This window comes from Oncorhynchus tshawytscha, linkage group LG20, assembly GCF_018296145.1.
Source record: "Oncorhynchus tshawytscha isolate Ot180627B linkage group LG20, Otsh_v2.0, whole genome shotgun sequence".
Classification (NCBI taxonomy): domain Eukaryota; kingdom Metazoa; phylum Chordata; class Actinopteri; order Salmoniformes; family Salmonidae; genus Oncorhynchus; species Oncorhynchus tshawytscha.
Window position 1 is genome coordinate 34018158 of NC_056448.1, and position 19092 is coordinate 34037249.

General features: G+C 43.3%; 1 protein-coding gene across 2 annotated transcripts in view; it reads right to left on the minus strand.

The window, feature by feature from the left end:
• The window catches only part of LOC112220163 (transportin-1), a 44412-nt gene extending 25818 nt beyond the window's left edge, over positions 1–18594 (minus strand). Inside the window, exons 1-5 of one of the 2 annotated variants that reach the window (XR_006079466.1) lie at positions 18431–18594; positions 18186–18299; positions 16809–16884; positions 14027–14176; positions 12900–13006 (exon numbers count right to left, since the gene is read on the minus strand). Coding sequence is in view for 1 of the 2 variants with exons in the window: in XM_042302515.1 (XP_042158449.1) it covers positions 12900–13006; positions 14027–14176; positions 16809–16884; positions 18186–18290 (438 nt within the window). In the remaining variant the exon portion in view is untranslated. The remainder of the gene's footprint in view (positions 1–12899; positions 13007–14026; positions 14177–16808; positions 16885–18185; positions 18300–18430) is intronic. The other variant, XM_042302515.1, reaches the window with a different exon arrangement.
• Between the last annotated feature and the right edge of the window lie 498 nt (positions 18595–19092).

Below are 19092 nucleotides of genomic sequence, written 5' to 3' on the forward strand. Positions count from 1 at the left end.
AAAAAACACAATTTTGCTCAAAACATATCTTTTTTACCCTTTGGGGAGAAAAAGTATTTATACTTGGGATATTTTTGTGTATTTTTGTGTGTTTTTTTGTGTAAAGGCCCTTTTTCTCCCCAATTTCGTGATATCCAATTGGTAGTTACAGTCTTGTCTCATCGCTGCAACTCCCTTACGGAGTCGGGAGAGGCGAATGTCGAGAGCCATGCGTCCTCTGAAACACAACCCAACCAAGTCGCACTGCTTCTTGACACAATGCCCACTTAACCCGGAAGCCAGCCGCACTAATGTGTCGGGGGAAACACAGTACACCTGGCGACTGTGTCAGCGTGCACTGCGCCTGGCCCCCCACAGGAGTCGCAAGTGCGCAATGGGACAAGGACATCCGAGCAGGCCACACACTTCCCTAATCCGGACGACGCTGGGCCAATTGTGCACAGCCCATTGGGTCTCCCGGTCGTGGCCGGCTGCAACAGACTGGACTCGAACCTAGAATCTCTAGTGGCACAGCTAGCACTGCGTTGCAGTGTCTTAGACCACTGCACCACTCGGGAGGCCCTGGGATATTGCTTTTTAACAGTACATTTATTTTTTTTATTTTTAATCGCTGGAGGACAACTTTAAATATATAGACTGGTGACTGGGACAGGAGTGTGTGCGTGAGAGAGAGTAGTCAAGGCACTGCATACCAATGAAGCTGGACAGTCCATGTAGGAGCCTTGCTGTCAAAATGGGAGGTGCAAGAATGACAATTATGCAAAAGAATGCAAGTCTGCTGAGAGAAAAAGGGGTTAAATAAACAATTCCTTTTAATTTTCCTCTTCCATCCTTACTCTGTTTGAACGCCATGTTCAGACACGACACTGTAGAGTTTACAGCAGTGTCAGAATGAGCACGCACCAGCCAGAACTGGAGCCGGTCGGTACACGCACAAGCACCTTCCAACTGCCCAGTCACCATTGTTAAAACTGCTCTCCAGCAAAAAGCTACATAAAGCCATCGACCAACTTCCTACAAGCGTTACGCAACTTCACACACACACCTGATTCTGTCTTTTTATAGAGCGAGGGGTGCAGAGGGAAAAGAGAGAATACAAAGGGGTGACCGAAGAGAGAGAGGGGGGAGAGGAGAAATGGGGAGAAAAAGGGGTGACAGAGAGAGAACAGTACAGAAAAACACATGCAACTGCCATAATAAATGGAAACACTTCAGTAAATGAGGGATATTAAAGTAACAAGGAAATGAGAGGATAACGTATGTCTAGGCTTTACTGTATGTGAATGCATGTAGGTGTGTGAGCTCCCCTGTGCGTTTCCTTCAGAACACAGTGATTCTAAGCCACACATCTATATGGAGGCTAGTGTCTAGAGCTGGGTGATAAAGACCAAAATCCATTTTGCGATTAATTGGCCCATTTACTGCTATAACAATGAACAAGCAAAGAAATTAATAAAAAGAACTGGACGATCCGGACATAGGGTAAAATATTTTGCTCGATAACAATGAAATAGACCCATAAACAAAATATTTGAATGGACAATAACTTTTCATTAGCAGGCAGTGCTCTAGACAACAGAGACGGTAGCCTATGATTTTAAAAAGTTACCTATTTCATCTAACATATCCAGGGAATGCATGAATGATATTTGCATGTGCAACCTGTCAAAATAGGATCCAGAATGATCAGATTTATTTTTGGCTCTTCAGAGAATTTGCCAACATCTTTGTGCATATTGGCCTGCGCTATAGTCCATTACGGACCACCTGAAGAAGTGGAAACTCAAACCACTTTGCTAGATTGCTAACTCTAAATATGATAGTTGCTATAGCCATGTAGGCGAATAGATTAATCTATCATTAAATGTAGACTAAATGACCAACAAAAACTTTCCAATGCTAGACCCAGGCTCGTGTTGCATGGTATACCGAAACATCAGTACTTTTCCGATACTAGAACGTGGAAAAAAGGTTTGTTTTTTCATGTTGCTAGCCTGCACTGGGAGTCTGCGCAGTATCACGATAGCTCCCCATTCACGGTGCACACAGGTTAACACACTTGAATAATGTGGCACGGCATGTAGAAATGTTTCAAATGTCCATACAGGCTACAACACGTTACAATGCAAGGAGATACCAGTAGCGTCCAGCTTTGTAGGCTAACATTCCTTGTCATCTTACAGCTGAAGATAACATTACGTTTCTACTCAAGTACATTGTTTGTGATAATAATCTATTTCAAACTAAAAACGTTATTCATTCTCTTCGTCACGTCTCGCCATCAGCCAAATATGATCTATTGGCTCAGCGAATATTCAGTGTGTGAATCACTGTGTTGTGAATAGGGCAGACGGGCAGCACCCCTCTTGCCTCGTCAATTACTTCATACTGGTTAAAGACATTAAAATTGTGCTTCTATGCAAATGTTGTTGATCAGTACAAGTCACAAATGGAAGGTAAACAGATTGTCATGAAATCAGCCAAAACGAGTGCAGTATCTTAATGCATCCACACACTTAATGAATATGCATTCACCTGTACTGTGAATAGGCCTAGGCTACATCTTGATTTACCCAGTTTATAGAGATTTACCATTCAAATAAAATTATTACAATTGTTGTTAAGTAGTTAGTTTGGTAATAAAGTCAAATTGATTATATGATTTGCATAATTGGTTCATTAATGCATACATGGCTGTCTCTGGAAAATGTTGATGTAATGTTTTTTATTAAATGTTATAATATTGAACTCAAGATGCCCAACAATTGAACAGAGCAGTAGCTGTGGTATAGTTTTGGTATGGAGTATCGTGATGGTATTGAGTACCGTGATACTAAACCTTTTGACGCAGTGAGCCATCAGATCCTCGTCACCAGGCTTGAGGGTACCGCACTCTCTTGGCTACAATCATACCTCACAAACCGGACCCACTACATTTCCCTCAGTGGACACACCTCAGACTCAGCTGCAGTTACACAGGGTGTCCCCTAGGGCTCTGTGCTGGATCCCTTACTCTTAATCATATACATCCTCCCACTTGGTCGCATCTTCCATCACTTCAACCTTGACGTCCACTGCTATGCCGATGACACCCAGATCTACCTCAGCACCAAATCCCTCCTCAACCACCTCTGACCCACATTGAATCAAGCCTCTGCAATAAAAATGTGGATGCAACAAAACGTCCTCAAGCTCAACAGTGATAAAACGGAAATCCTCCTCATAGGCACCAAATCTACCCTCACTAAAGACGACACCACTGTCTCTCCCTCCCCCCAAACACACAACCTTGATGTCATCCTGGACACCACCCTCTCATTTGACCACAACATAAGACTGTCAAATCCTCATTCTTCCACCACTGCAACATTGCAAAAGTCCGGTCCTTCCTCTCCCATCCTGCCGCTGAAATCCTCATACAAGCATTGATCTCCTCCAGTCTTGACTACTGCAACTCACTAGTCTCCGGTATCAACTCAAGCTCCCCCATCAGCTCTAAATGGTTCAAAACTCTGCAGCACTACTTCTCACCCACACCAAGTCCTGGCAGCACATCATCCCTGCTCCCTGTCTCCCAATGCATGGATTACAAGATCCTCCCCCTGATCTACAGAGCCCTTCAACATCTTACCTGCCAGATCTTCTGCTCTACCAACCCACCACACCAGGCCACCTTGTCATCCCCAGGTCCAAGCTCCAGAGTGTCGGCCACCCTCTGGAACACCCTCCCTCCAGGCATCCGTGACTCAGAGTCCATCACCATCTTTCAGTCCCTCCTAAAGCCCCACCTCTTTGAAAAGTCCTTACCCTGAAGCACCCCCCCTCAAATGTAACGTGACCTTGGGTCCTTGAAAGCCATATATAAGTTCCATGTATTATTATTAAACATGGTATCGAAGTCAAAATTCTGGTATCGTGACAACACTAGCCTGGGCTACTTGATGCACAGGCTTACTCACTGCGAATGGCGCACTCTGCGCTACTCGTGCATCAAAGCCATATTACAGCCTACTCTGGTTGTAAAGTGGTGCCATAAACTCAATATTAAATAGGTGAAAAATGAATGATATTCTCACAGAAAGCTGTGGCTCGCCTCTGTAACTAGAAAAACTAATTAGGCTTGGGTGGTATACCGTAAATATCGTATACCAGGTTATTTGGAAAAAGCCACAGGATGGTTTTTACAATACCGTCAAAATTATTTATTAGAAGTTCTTCAATAAATTGTCATATTTGTAGCTACTTTAAGTTACCTTCAGTCACCTTGTGCAACTTCTGCAGTCAACCTGCGTTCTGCAATTTACCCGTCACATTTTAAATGACGAAGCTTCCCGTTTTCCCCCAGAACAGTTGAGTCAGTCACGTGTCTGTTTGTAAATAGCACAACGGAAGAAAGCGAGCTGGTGAGTCCATAGCGTTCTATATCTATCGGCGAGTCTCTGGTGTGCGGCGCACAAGGAGATGAAGTTACACTTGTATGCAATTCACTACTAAAATGTTTGCCATCAGATATCTAATAATGGCTTTCTGCCAAAAGTCAGAGATCTCTGGATGAGTTCTGTACAGATGCCATTTTTTCTCTGCTCTTCCTGCTAGCGAAATCCTGGTATGAGAGGACAGTATGACAATATGAAAATCTGGATACTGCCCAAGTCTAAGAGTAATTGCTTTGTAAAAGTGTATTTTTCCCACAATTGCATTTCAGGGAACGGTCATATGCTTGTGCTTCTCAGAATGCATCTCCCCCTCCTCGATGCGCACAGTGGGGAGAGGGAGTGAGAGTGGCTCGCTCACACAGCAGCGGAACGAAGACAGGCTGATACTTTTATAGCAGGAATCAACATAACGCATAGGCTATTACTGTTGACCAAATAATGGTTTTAGAACAAATCACAGAAAATGAATGTCGGTGTAGGTCATTTTCAGTTTATCATCCCAGCTCTACTGCTGTCCCGTGTGTATGTGCAAAATAATTGTATGCGTGTGTGTCACCATCAATCAGCTCATTTGTGGTGCGGCTTCGTATTTAGTGCTGCTGGCAAGCCGTCAGGGGCCACCCCAAAGAATTCTGGGATGGCTATTTTAGGAGCTGTTACAAGGGAGCGTTTACCCACAATGCAACTCTGCATGAGCAGCACCAGGCTTCATGCAAAGTATGACACTCCCATCAAAAATATGATTTAAATAGGCAATCCTCCATGCAAACACAATCCATTTATTCCTTCATGGAGATTTCTTACCCCCTCCACACCAGCCACATGCCCACCCTTCACCGGACTTGAATATCTATGAATGTAACACACATGTTCAGCAGGGCCACATGATGGATGTCCCTGGTGTGTTCTGTTCTGCAGAGAGAGGGCTATAACTCGGTTAGGACACACCCATAACTCCAGGCTTGTCAGTGTAGAGCAGGGCTGCCCAATTCCGGTCCTGGAGGGCAGAAACACTTCTGGTTTTCATCCTCTCCTTGTAATAAGGGACTAACTCAAACCTTGGACTCCAGGTGAGTGTAATTAACTAACAGGTGGAAACAAAAAACAGAAGTGTTTCGGCCCTCCAGGACCAGAATTGGGCCGCCGTGGTGTAGAGACAGGGCTGAGAGGGCTGGCTGACCGACCAAGAGCAAAAAGAGTAAGACTTGGTCTTAAAAATGTCCATCAAACATGGCATCATGACACATCAACCGAATTGATTAAGATCACAAATCTGACTGACTGATGAATTGATTAAGCACAGATGTGCTGTGTCAACTAGGAGAAGACATCTCCTAAAAATGATTGAGAGGAAGCTGTGTTATGTTAGTACTGCTAATAGCAGGGCAACCACCCAACACTGAGTTATGACTAAGTGCTAAGAATATTAAAAAAGAAAAGAATACTAAAAATACTAAAAAAGCTTAAGAACACCACTCTGATGATGCGTTGTCTTGCTCGTTACGAAAGCCAGTATCCTGGGAAATGGTGTGAGCCAGTCAGGAAACAAGGTCAGATGATGTTCACTGGTTTATGTACACACACACACACACACACACACACACACACACACACACACACACGGAAAGAATGCAGACACCTTGACTTTTTCCACATTTTGTTACAGCCCTTCTAAAATTGAATAAATAGTTTTTTCCTTCCTCAATCTACACACAATACCCCATAATGACAAAGCAAAATAGACTCTTGGAAATGATTGCAAATTTATTTAAAAAATAAACTGAAATATCACATTTACATAAGTTTTCAGACCCTTTACACAGTACTTTGTTGAAGCACCTTTGGCAGCGATTACAGCCTCGTGTCTTCTTCGGTATAACGCTACAAGCTTGGCACACCTGTATTTAGGGAGTGTCTCCCATTCCTTTCTGCAGATCCTCTCAAGCTCTGTCGGGTTGGATGGGGAGCGTTGTTGCACAGCTAGTTTCAGGCCTCTCAAGAGATGTTCGATCAGTGTTCAAGTCCAGGCTCTGGCTGGGCCACTCAACGACATTCCGAGACTTGTCCCGAATCCACTCCTGCGTTGTCTTGACTGTGTGCTTAGTGTTGTCCTGTTGGAAGTTGAACCTTCACCCCAGTCTGAGGTCCTGAGCATTCTGGAGCAGGTTTTCATCAAGGATCTCTCTGTACTTTGCTCCATTTATCTTTCCCTCGAGCCTGACTAGTCTCCCAGTTCCTGTTGCTGAAAAACATCCCCACAGCATGATGCTGCCACTATCATGCTTCAACTTAGGGATGGTGTTAGGTTTCTTCCAGACGCTTGGCATTCAAAGAGTTCAGAGAATCTTGTTTCTCGTGGTCTGAGAGTCTTTAGGTGCCTTTTGGCAAGCTTCAAGCAAACTGTCATGTGGCCTTTACTGAGAAGTGGCGTCCGTCTGGTAACTCCACCAGAAAGGCCTGATTGGTGGAGTGCTGCAGATGGTTCTACTTCTGGAAGGTTCTCCCATCTCCACAGAGGAACTCTGGAGCTATGTCAGAATGACTATCAGCTTCTTGGTCACCTCTCTGACCAAGGCCCTTCTCCCCTGATTGCTCAGTTTGGCCAGCTTTAGGAAGTGTCTTGGTGGTTCCAAACTTCTCCCATTTAAGAATGGAGGCCACTGTGTTCTTGGGGACCTTCAATGCGGCAGACATGTTTTGGTACCCTTTGACCTCCTGGCTTGATTTGTGCTTTTCCAAATCATGTCCAATCAAATTTCCTACAGGTGGACTCCAATCAATTTGTAGAAACATCTTAAGGATAATCACTGGAAACAGGATCCACCTGTGCTCAATTTCTAGTAGCATAGCAAAAGGTCTGAATACTTATGTAAAGAAGGTATCCGTTTAAAAAAAAAATGTACAAAAATGAATAAACTTGTTTTCGCTTTGTCGTTATGGGGTATTGTGTGTAGATTGATGAGGGGAAAAATGTCATAAATAGATTTTAGAGTAAGGCTGCAAGGTAACAAAATGTGTAAAAAGTATTTGTATGAACAAAAATCAAAAACACAACAACTTAAGGTCTTACTGAGTCACAGTTCATAAGGAAATCAGTCAATTTAAATCAATTCCTCTGTGAAGAGCACACTTCTCCAGCGAGCTAGCGGACATCGAAGGTGAGAATCTACAGACTGAAGACCATTACGAAGCCGAACTGCAGTCAAGTCAAGACCCTGGTGAGGACAACGAGCACACAGATGAGCTTCTCTGAGACGGTTAATCTATGAGCGATTTCATCAGCAGTCCGAGGCGCTGGTTTCAAAACGATCCCGCAGGTGAAGAAGCCAGATGTGGAGGTCCATGTGTTGGAGTGGTTACAAGTGGTCTGTGGTTGTGAAGCCGGTTGAACATACTGCCAAATTCTCTAAAACGATGTGGTAGACGATGCGGCTTAAGGTAGAGAAATTAACATTCAATTCTCTGGCAACAGATCTGGTTGACATTTCAGCAGTCACGATGCCAATTGCACGCGCCATCAAAACTTTTTCAGCTCATGAAACCAACACTTTACATGTAACATATTTTTGTTCAGTATAATAAAATATCTAATCACAGCTGTTTCAAATACAATCTAGGCCTCTCTAATTTAACTTAACTTTTAATTAGGCCTAGCAAATAACAAAACATGGCTGTCTAAGAACACCAGGGCCGGCTAAAAAGGGATCAGGGCCTAAAAGGAACACCCAACCTGCCAAATGCAGGTAGATTCTGGCATTGGTGGGTAAAATGTCTATTTCACCAGCCACGTTGTAAGATGGTCAGGTCTCCAAAGTGTGAGCATTTCACTTGCAAGTACGATCACATTTATGGTAAAATAAATGCTGCAGTAGCTGTTTAAAGATTTCTGCGGTTTTGTTTCACAGCTGGTAAATGAATTGCGAAAAGTTAAAGAACTATGAATCCTATAGCAAACAATATACCACATTACTTCTTACGAGGAATACATTACCGGGTCAAAAGTTTTATAACACATACTCATGCAAGGGTTTTTCTTTATTTTAACTTGTTTCCACATTATAGAATAACACATGGAATGATGTAGTAACCAAAAGTGTTAAACAAATCAAAATACATTTTATATTTGAGATTCTTCAAATAGCCACCCTTTGCACACTGTTGGCATTCTCTCAACCAGCTTAATGAGGTAGTCACCTGGAATGCATTTAAATTAACAGGTGTGTCTTCTTAAAAGTGAATTTATAGAATTTCTTTCCTTCTTAATGGATTTGAGTAAATCACTTGGGTTGTGACAAGGTAGGGGTGATATACAGAACATAGCCCTATTTGGTAAAAGACCAAGTGCATATTATGGCAAGCTCAAATAAGCAAAGAGAAACGACTGTCAATCATTTCTTCAAGACATGAAGGTCAGTAAATACAGAAGATTTCAACAACTTTAAACATTTCTTCAAGTACAGTCGCAAAAACCATCAAGCGATATGTTGAAACTGGCTCTCATGAGGACTGCCACAGGCATGGAAGACCCAGAGTTACCTCTGCTGCAGAGTATTAGTTCATTAGAGTTACCACCCTCAGAAATTACAGGCCAAACAAATGCTCCAGAGTTCAAGTAACAGACACATCAACATCAACTGTTCAGTGGAGACTGCATGAATAAGGCCTTCATGGTCGAATTGCTGCAAAGAACCCACTACTAAAGGACACGAAGAAGAGATAAGAAGAGACTTGCTTGGGCCACTAAACACGAGCAATGGACATTAGACTGGTGGAAATGTGTCCTTTGGCCTGGAGTCCAAATTGTATTTTTGGTTCCAACCACCGTGTCTTTGTGAGACGCGGTGTGGCTGAACGGATGATCTCCGCATGTGTATTTCTCACCGTATAGCATGGAGGTGGTGGTGCTATGGTGTGGGGGTGCTTTCCTGGTGACACTGATTTATTTAGAATTCAAGGCACACAACTAGCATGGCTACCACAGCATTTTGGTTTTGGCTTAGTGAGACTGTCATTTGTTTTTCAACAGGACAATGACCCAAGACACCTCCAGGCTGTGTAAGGGCTATTTTACCAAGGAGAGTGATGGAGTGCTACATCAGTTAATTTAACAAAAGCTGGATCCCTTCTAGCCATGACCGTGCAGGCCCGCCACACTCCACATTCCCTCTGCGATTCAGCACCACAGCAGAGGAACGAGGACACTCTAGGCAGCCAAAAAATTAAGAAATTATATAACTAATATGTAAATAAAAGAAATGAGTTAAGGCTGGTTCCTTGCTAAAAGTGAAGGCTTTCCACTAGATGTTGGAACATTGCTGTGGGGACTTGCCTCCATTCAGCCACAAGTGAGGTCGGCCACTGATGTTTGGCGATTAGGCCTGGCTTGCAGTCGGCGTTCCAATTCATCCCAAAGGTGTTCGATGGTGTTAAGGTCAGGGCTCTGTGCAGGCCAGTCAAGTTCTTCCACATCGATCTCAACAAACCACAGACATGTCTACAATGTCATTGTATGCTGTAGGGTTAAGATTTCCCTTTACTGTAACTAAGGGGCCTAGCCCAAACCACAAAAAACAATCCCAGAACATTATTCCTCCTCCACCAAACTTTACAGTTGGCACTATGCATTGGGGCAGGTAGGGTTCACCTGGCATCAGCCAAACGCAGATTAGTTCGTCGGACTGCCAGATGGTGAAGCGTGATTCATCACTCCAGAGAATGCATTTCCACTGCTCCAGAGTCCAATGGTGGCAAGCTTTACACCACTCCAGCCGATGCTTGGCATTGCGCATGGTGATCGTAGGCTTGTGTGCGGCTGCTCGGCATGGAAACCCATTTCATGAAGCTCCCGACGAACAGTTCTTGTGCTGACGTTGCTTCCAGTGGCATGTTTGGAACTCGGTAGTGAGTGTTGCAACCGTGGACAGACGCACTTCAGCACTCGGTGGCCCCGTTCTGTGAGCTTGTGTGGCCTACCGCTTCGTGACTGAGCCGTTGTTGCTCCTAGACATTTCAACTTCACAATAACAGCACTTACAGTTGACCAGGGCAACTCTAGCAGGGCAGAAATATAGTACAGAAATTGAAAGGGTGTCGACATACACTATATGTACAGAAGTATGTTGATCCTGCCTTGGGCGGCAGCAGAACTGCTGGGATTGGGCCTGACGAACACAATAATTTGCCTCTAATTTACTTGAACCTTGACCTGCTCAAATGGAGCCGCTGCTGTTGGGAAGTTAAAACTGTCCAAATCGAATCAGCCTCCTTACTTTTTCCTCAAGGACGAACTTAAGGCAGTCTTTACATTTTGGAGAAAGAATCCCCTCTCTGCAGGTACGCTGGAAACTGGAATAATCAACACAATCCTCGCCAAGTTTGCCCAGTCGGGATACACTTAGCTAAGGTCCCTAATGAAGAACTCACGTCCTTTGCATGAGTAAAAAGAGAAACACACACACACACACAACACTAATTTCCAAGCAGCTTGAGGATTTATTAACCTATGAAATAGCCTATATTTGCCTTCGAAGTTGGAGCACATCGATTGCAATTTCCATCAACGATTAAAAAGCTTTATTTTGCAATGGATTTTTTCTTCCTTCCAGACAATTTGCCTGTGAACAATTTTGTTTAAAATCACCTTTTCATTTTTTGGGGGAGGGACAAAAGCAGGCATTTACCGGCTAACGGAAATCCTTATTCTAAAATATATATTTTCAAAAGAATATTCAATCTATACACAATACCCCATAATGTCGAAGCGAAAATAGCTTTTGACATTTTTGTAAATGTATTCAAAATAAAAAACAGAAATTACTTTTTTTTTACATAAGCATTCAGACCCTTTGCTATGAGACTCGAAATTAAACTGGTGCATTCTGTTTCTGTTGATCATTCTTGAGATGTTTCAACAACTTGGAGTACATCTGTGGTAAATTCTATTGATTGGACATGATTTGGAAAGGCACACACCTGTCTATATAAGGTCCCACAGTTGACAGTGCATGTAGGGCGAAAACCATGCCAGGAGGTTGAATGAATTGTCCGTAGAGCTCTGAGACAGGATGGGGTCGAAGCACAGATCTGGGGAAGGGTACCAAAAAATGTCTACAGCATTGAAGGTCCCCAAGAACACAGTGGCCTCCATAATTCTTAAATGGGAGAAGTTTGGAACCACCAAGACTTCCTAGAGGAGGCCGCCCGGCCAAACTGAGCAATCGGGTGAGAAGGGCCTTGGTCAGGTAGGTGACCAAGAACCCGATGGCTACTCTGACATAGCTCCAGAATTCCTCTGTGGAGATGGGAGAACCTTCCAGAAGGACAACCATCTCTGCAGCACACCACCAAATCAGGCCTTTATGGTAGAGTTGTCAGACAGAAGCCACTCCTCAGTAAAAGGCACACGACAGCCCGCTTGGAGTTTGCACCTTAAGGACTCTCAGAAACAAGATTCTCTGGTCTGAGGAAACCAAGATAGAACTCCTTGGTACGAATGCCAAACGTCACGTCTAGAGGAAACCAGGCAATATCCCTATGGTGAAGCATGGTGGTGGCAGCATCATGCTGTGGAGATGTTTTTCAGCAAGGGGAAGATGAACGGAGCAAAGTACAGAGAGATCCTTGATGAAAACCTGCTCCAAGAGCGCTCAGAACCTCAGACTGGGGCAAAGGTTCACCTTCCAACAGGACAAGGACCCCAATTACACAGCCAAGACAACGCAGGAATAGCTTCAAGACAAGTCTCAATGTCCTTGAGTGGCCCAGCCAGAACCCGATAGAACATCTCTGGAGATCTGAAAATAGCAGTGCAGCGACTCTTCCCATCCAACCTGACAGAGCTTGAGAGGATCTGCAGAGAAGAATGGGAGGAACTCCCCAAACACAGGTGTGCCAAGCTTGTAGCGTCATACCCAAGAAGACTCGAGGCTGTAATCGATGCCAAAGGTGCTTCAACAAAGTACTGGGTAAAGTGTCTGAAAGGTCATGTCAATGTGATATTTCTAAAAACCTGTTTTTGCGTTGTCATTATTGGGTATTGTGTGTAGATTGAGGAGGGGAAAAAAACAATTCTCAATTTTAGAATAAGGCTGTAACGTAACAAAATGTGGAAAAAGTCAAGGGGTCTGAATACTTTCCAAATGCACTGTAGCTATATAGAGTATAGCTGTATATAGAGTATAGCTGTATATAGAGTAGGGATACTCAACGCTTATCCTACAAGGTCTGGAGCCTGCTGGTTCTGTTCTACCTGATAATTAATTGCACACACCTGGTGTCCGATGTCTAAAACAGTCCCTGATTATAAGGGAACAATTTAAAAATGCAGTGGAACAGGCTTCGAGGTCCAGAGTTGCGTTTGAGGGATAGAGAGTATAGATGTATAAAGTATAGCTGTACAGAGTATAGATGTATAGCTGAGCTCAGACGCAGCAGCTCCTGTCCTAGTCTTGTCTAATTCCTCACCTCACAGGTGTTGTAGTCCTCAGAGTCCAGCAGGAGGCAGAGTTTGGGCAACAGCTCGGGCCAGTTCTGCAGCTCCCCTTTGGAGGCAATGGTGGTGATGAGGATACCTAGGACAGGAGCGAGAGATGAGACGGGTCTCCTCGAAGCAATTCTACAACCAATCAATCCTTCCTTATAACAAAACTACAAGCTTGGCTTGGAAACCATCACTCTGTTTGAGGCTTTCCAATGAAGTCCACTGTGTCATCATCAGTATTGACAGAGCCAATATCCTGCACTGAGTCAGTTTATAAAATGTGATTCACACATTCCTATTCGTTCCTGTCAGATGTTTGGTAACTGTGGCAACAGAGCCCTGGCATCATCTGCTGCCTGTTGGCTCTGATAAGGAAGACACCATGCAAAACCCATTGGCTCTCTCAACAGGCCAGCTGGCCAATCAAAAGCTTCAGAAAAAACATGCAGCCAGACACTAGCGAGAACGACTAACAAGGCTTCAGGTCAATTACGAAGGTGGAGAAAAATAACCAGAATATGTCATGCTAGGGTACATTTTAAAATTAACCCCACGCTAAAGCCTGATGGACAGCAATTCAACTAATCCACTGTAGCAGCTTTCCTTGTGGTACAGATGACTGACACGCAATTAATGCAATTAAAATGCAATGCAATTCATTTCCTGTTCAACTAACCTGATCAAAGGTGGGCAAGCCATACAAACATGATATAATCACATTATTAAGTGCTTGTGAAAAAGGGATTTTGTCATGCATCATTGAAGGAGCAAACCGTGTAGAATTTAAACAACCAAGACTGTCTTGATCTGGTCTGATCTAGTCTGGTCTGCCTCTTGACCTAGCCTCATCACAGATCTGTTTCTGCTGTGTTGCCCACTCCTATTGTCATGCCAAACATATACACTAGTAGGATACAGCACAAACAGATCTGGAACCATGCTACACCTGACCCCGTATGGCTTATTCAACAAGATATACAGTACACTCTGCTTACTGAATGTGGTTATCATGATCAAATTATCCAGCGCGGATGTGATCACTAGAAGAGGAGTGCGCTGTAATTGAATGAAGACAACATACTCTGTTACAAATGCAGGCTACTTCACTTACCCGCGGTGGCCCGGATGAGGGGCGAGGAGTCTCCAATGTTCTGTAGACACTCGCTCTTAATGAAGTCAGACACTCCATTGGGGAAGTTCTGGTAGTGGGCCTTCACATTGTTCTTTAAGATCAGACCACTAAGAGAGCGGGTCGCCTCATCTGCAGAGAGCGTGAGATTGGGGGGGTAAAATGAGAAATGGGTGATAGATTTTAGGGATCAATTCCATTTCAATTAAGTAAATGATTGCTCTAAGCTGAAATGCATAACTGAATTAGGCCTAAACATCCAATGAAGAGTTTTCCCAATTGACACCGAATTCCAATGTCTCCAAAATTGAGTTTTAAGTAGAATTATCTACTACAACTTGGCCTACCTTCTACATGTTTTTGAATAGCGTATAAATACAGGGGAGCTTGAATAGAGGGCCCGCAGGACGACACAGATCATTCCGACGCAGGTCATTATGCTTTAAGTTCAGTAGTCATACCTGCGAGATCAGGTGGGCGTGTGGTCTCAATTTAATAGAGTAGGCTATAGCCTATGCATGGGCAGAGAAGCATGGGGCAGTTACCTATCCAAGAAAATGTACTTCCGAAATATGATTAGGTTATAGTTTACATTGCCTAGAAATAAATATTGATCACCTATATTTCTCCGTCTGAAAATCTTCCCACTCCTATAAGATAGGCTCTAAAAATAGCTCAAGAGAAAGTCTCTCCAACTCTGCTCTCTTCAAACTACACCTAACATATTGGCTGATATAGCCTAATATGAAATGGGCACGTGAGAATCTCTGATCATTTAACCTATTTCTTAAGTTATTGCGCATTTCATATTGCCTATAGGGTGCAACATTTCTGGGTCCATGGCTGGCAAGTGAGCTGGGTCACATACGCCTAAAATAAACATTGCGAGACTGCGGTAGAGTGGGTTGGAATCGGACTGAAAGTGCAGGCAAGGTGCAGTATGAAAAGCTGCAGTTGCAGGCGGGAGCGGGATGAAGAAATCAGTCCTGCACAGACCTCTACTTGAATACACTATTAAGTACATTAGAGACAAACAGGTTATACTACTAAAGTGTGAAAGGGGTTGGTGTATAGCCATGTGTCATATTGCAACACTACTAGAAAACCAAAACATACAAACTCCCATACTTTCTACCCAGTACGAGGCACTCAGCCAGCTAAACCAAAATAAGAGAAGCATGTAGCTAGATTCCTGTTGATGCTAAGGAAAAAGTAGGAGTGTGATCTCATAGCAGAAGGCTGAGAAGGCATTAGCAAAGCTGGATAGCAACAGCAAATCAGACAATGGCAAATTATTGCTTTCACTGACTTTGAATCAAAGCTGAAGAAAATTTAAACATTCCCCTTACAAAACATTGCTCTATTTCAGAGTTTCCCAAACTCGGTCCTGGGGCCTCCCCTGGGCGCACGTTTCGTTTTTTTCCTTAGCACTACACTGCTGATTCAAATAACCAACTCATCATCAAGCTTTGATGATTTGCAATCAGCTGTGTAATGCCAGGCCTACAATCAAAGTCATGGCCTCAGAGTCATTGAGTACGGTTACATGCACACAATAACATAATTATTGTGGACAGACAGATTAATATAATAATCTGATTAAAACATTTTGCATGCTTTGCAAGAAGAATGATTTCCCTAATAATCCTGTTTACATGGACCCATCTGAAATCAGGCTACCTGATGGCACTCTGATAAATGGAAAAAGTCACCAATCAAAATTAATTTTCTACAACAACGTTATTTTTGGGAAGCAATATTTGATTTTGAGCACGGACATATAACGTTTGTATGTGATAAGTACGCATTCATTTAGCGGTTTCCCGAACTCACTTCACTGGCGCTAAAGGAGGGAGGCTCGTTTGGCTGCTTCTAGCACATGCACAGATCAAATACACAGCTGGAACTGTGAAAGATAGCGCAGAAAATCTGGTGTTTTAATCAGGGGATGCTTACTTTGATTTTGAACTTATGCCAATTATGATAAGCAGAAGGTGTTTACATGACTATTTCATAATCTGCCTAGTGTCATAATCGGTATAATAATTACTGTACATTTAAACGTACTCAGTGTTTCCGTTTGGTCAAAGGTCAAATCAGCAAATTATTGTGTTAGGTAGTGAGAGATTGTTTAGCCTGAAGGAAACTATGGGCATTACCCATCACCCCAGTGATATCTTACTGTCTGATAATTCTCCTTCATGGGCATGGCTGTCTGATCCAATGTCTCCCTCTGTTCTGATTGAAATTACACTCAAATTCGATTTCCGCTGCTCCTCTCTTGACCCAGAGCAGGGTAACAAATGCCATCCTAAAAGGCAATGGCTCATCAGCCCAAACCATTGGGTCATCTACTTCTAGTGTACAGTAACAGGCTGTCAGGCAGGTCAGGATTTGAGTGGCGCCCCGCCAGGCATAAGACTTTAAAATTAGAGTGACCCATATTCTAGTGGTGCGGTGTGGTGCCATATCATCAGTGACAAGACAGAAGACACCAGCCGTGGGGTTCGTCGCCAGGGTTCTCCACTCCTAGAACAGACAGTCACGTTGCCCCTGTCACTAGATGATCAGAAAGTCAACCTGTGTGTAATCTCACCCCCAGAGAGAGCTGGCTAGTGGACGTGATTAGCCTGTCTGACTGCCAGTGGCCATACTGTAACCTGCAGTAGTGTTGTGTACTAATATGCATTGAAATTAAACATAGCTTCAGGGCATTGGTGTAAATATGACATGGAGAATGAGGGTGGAGGGGTAAATGTCCTACCTTCTGATTTCAACTTCGTCAGCACGAATATCAAGTAGTTGTTGAAGTCTGGGTATTGGTTGAGCTGTTCCAATCTCTGAAGAGGACATTGGTTAAGGTGCAATTCTACATTGGGTGCAAAACCATAGAAGTAGATATGCTGTGTGTGTGTGTGTGCTGTATTCACAATAACAATTTGTTTGTAAAGGTCGATGTTGACCAGCCATAAGTGTTAAACGGCCTGCAAACACTTGCCACATGAAGACGGCACAGTGATGCCGAAACGTTGCTGGTTTACCCAATGAATTACTGGGAGCTTGTACACAGAATGTGCGACTCTATTCTTATAGTATACAGTTTACACGCCGTTAGTCAGCACCTCTCCAAACTTTTTGGGGGTGTGCGCCCGCTCATGCTTTTTATTAAAATGTTGTTTTTTTAGAGACCATCAATGGACACCATGAATAAGTGATTATCAGAAATCAGTCACAGTTATCATAGGGTGCCCAACAGGCTGATGCTGTGCAGTTTGCGCACATATCCAAATAGAAGCACTTGGCATTTCAACAACATTGACTAGTGGTGCTAAGCCTTGACCAGACAGACGGAACTATAATCTGTATGACATACATGGACAATATTGCATCACTCAAACACTACACATGGTAGGTCGACTATAAAGACGTTATAACACATTATTAACGAACAAGGTCTTCAATGCACACCAACATTCATGATCTGATTGTGCCTTGATACTGTAACACCTGTGTTGATGACAATGAGGATCAGATTTATTATCCCATTACAAGCGTGTGTGGCTGGCTACAAAGTCACCTTCCTACACTCAGGTTCAACAAGATGTCAAGACAACAAAATGACAACGTTGTTTTGAGCATTATTTTTAACATCACATTGTATAACGGGAGAGATGGAAATCAGACTGGGGCTGAAAGGGGGCTTGGGTGACTCTCTAAACACAGGGCTTGCAGTTTCTTTGTGGCATTTAAGCCCCCAAGGGTCAGCAACATCCCCAGTAAGCTAGTTACACTGTACCCGCTAACATTACATTATTTCAACAACACTACTAGGAAATCAAAGGATTTTAGATTATACGAAACTGTCATAGGGAATACATTTGTTGAAATTATTTATGGATTAGGTAAAGATTGTGGTGTCATGCAACAGCTGTCACTTATGACTTTTCCATCATACTGTGACTGATTCAATAGAAAATGTACTGTGGTCATATTTGTGACATTGTACATTAAGTAGCTAGCTGGCTAACTATATTGTAGTGCGAGCCCTGCCCGCGTGTAATGTTAGCTAAGCTAACCGAAAAGCTACCACAGAAACACCTCAAATCTACCACTTTTACATTTAGCCGAGAGCAAAGGATACTTGCTGGACGGATCTTTGAGTGGACGTATCGGGAGACTGGGACTCTTTCAAAAGCTGTAGAATTTGCTGAAGTCCTTGCTCATCTGGTTTCCACTCGCACTCCATCTTGGTTTGCTGCAATGAGATGAAACGGATAATGCAATTGTCAACACACACTGTAAATTAACGTTTTCCTCTTTCCAGTTGAAGAGACGCCATTAGATTTTCTAAGCAGTGTAAATTGCATATATTATTGTGTCACCTACCCGATATATCGTAGTCTTTCTTCCTCAAATGCTACTGTGTTGAATTTATAACGTTTAGACTTGGGCCTGTCAGCACAGAGACATTCCGTTTTTACAACAAGCTACTCTTACAGATTCATGGCGCATTTACAAGACCCAACTGTGCTGTGACGTCTGCATGGTCCTTGTGCTCGTCAATTTCATTCCACTCTATCCCACTCAGTTCCTTCTTCTTCTTCTCCTGTGTTCGCATACATTTAATGTGCATGTCGCCACCTATTGTACTACAACAACAATAAAAAAATAATTGCAGAAAAGGTGGAAAACTACATCACAAAACCCAAAAACAATTGTAAAAATGGTCTGTCCTTAGTTGCAACACTCACTACCGAGTTACAAACTGACTCGGGAAGCAACATCAGCAAAATAACTGTTCGTCAGGAGCTTCATGAAATGGGTTTCAATGGCCGAGCAGCCGCACACAAGCCTAAGATCACCATGCGCAATGTCAAGCATTGGCTGGTGTGATGTAGAGCTCAGACATTGCACTCTGGATCAGTGGAAAGGGGTTCTCTGGAGTGATGAATCACACTTCACCATCTGGCAGTCCGACGGACAAATCTTGGTTTGGCAGTTGCCAGGAGAACACTACCTGCCCCAATGCATAGTGGCAACTGTAAAGT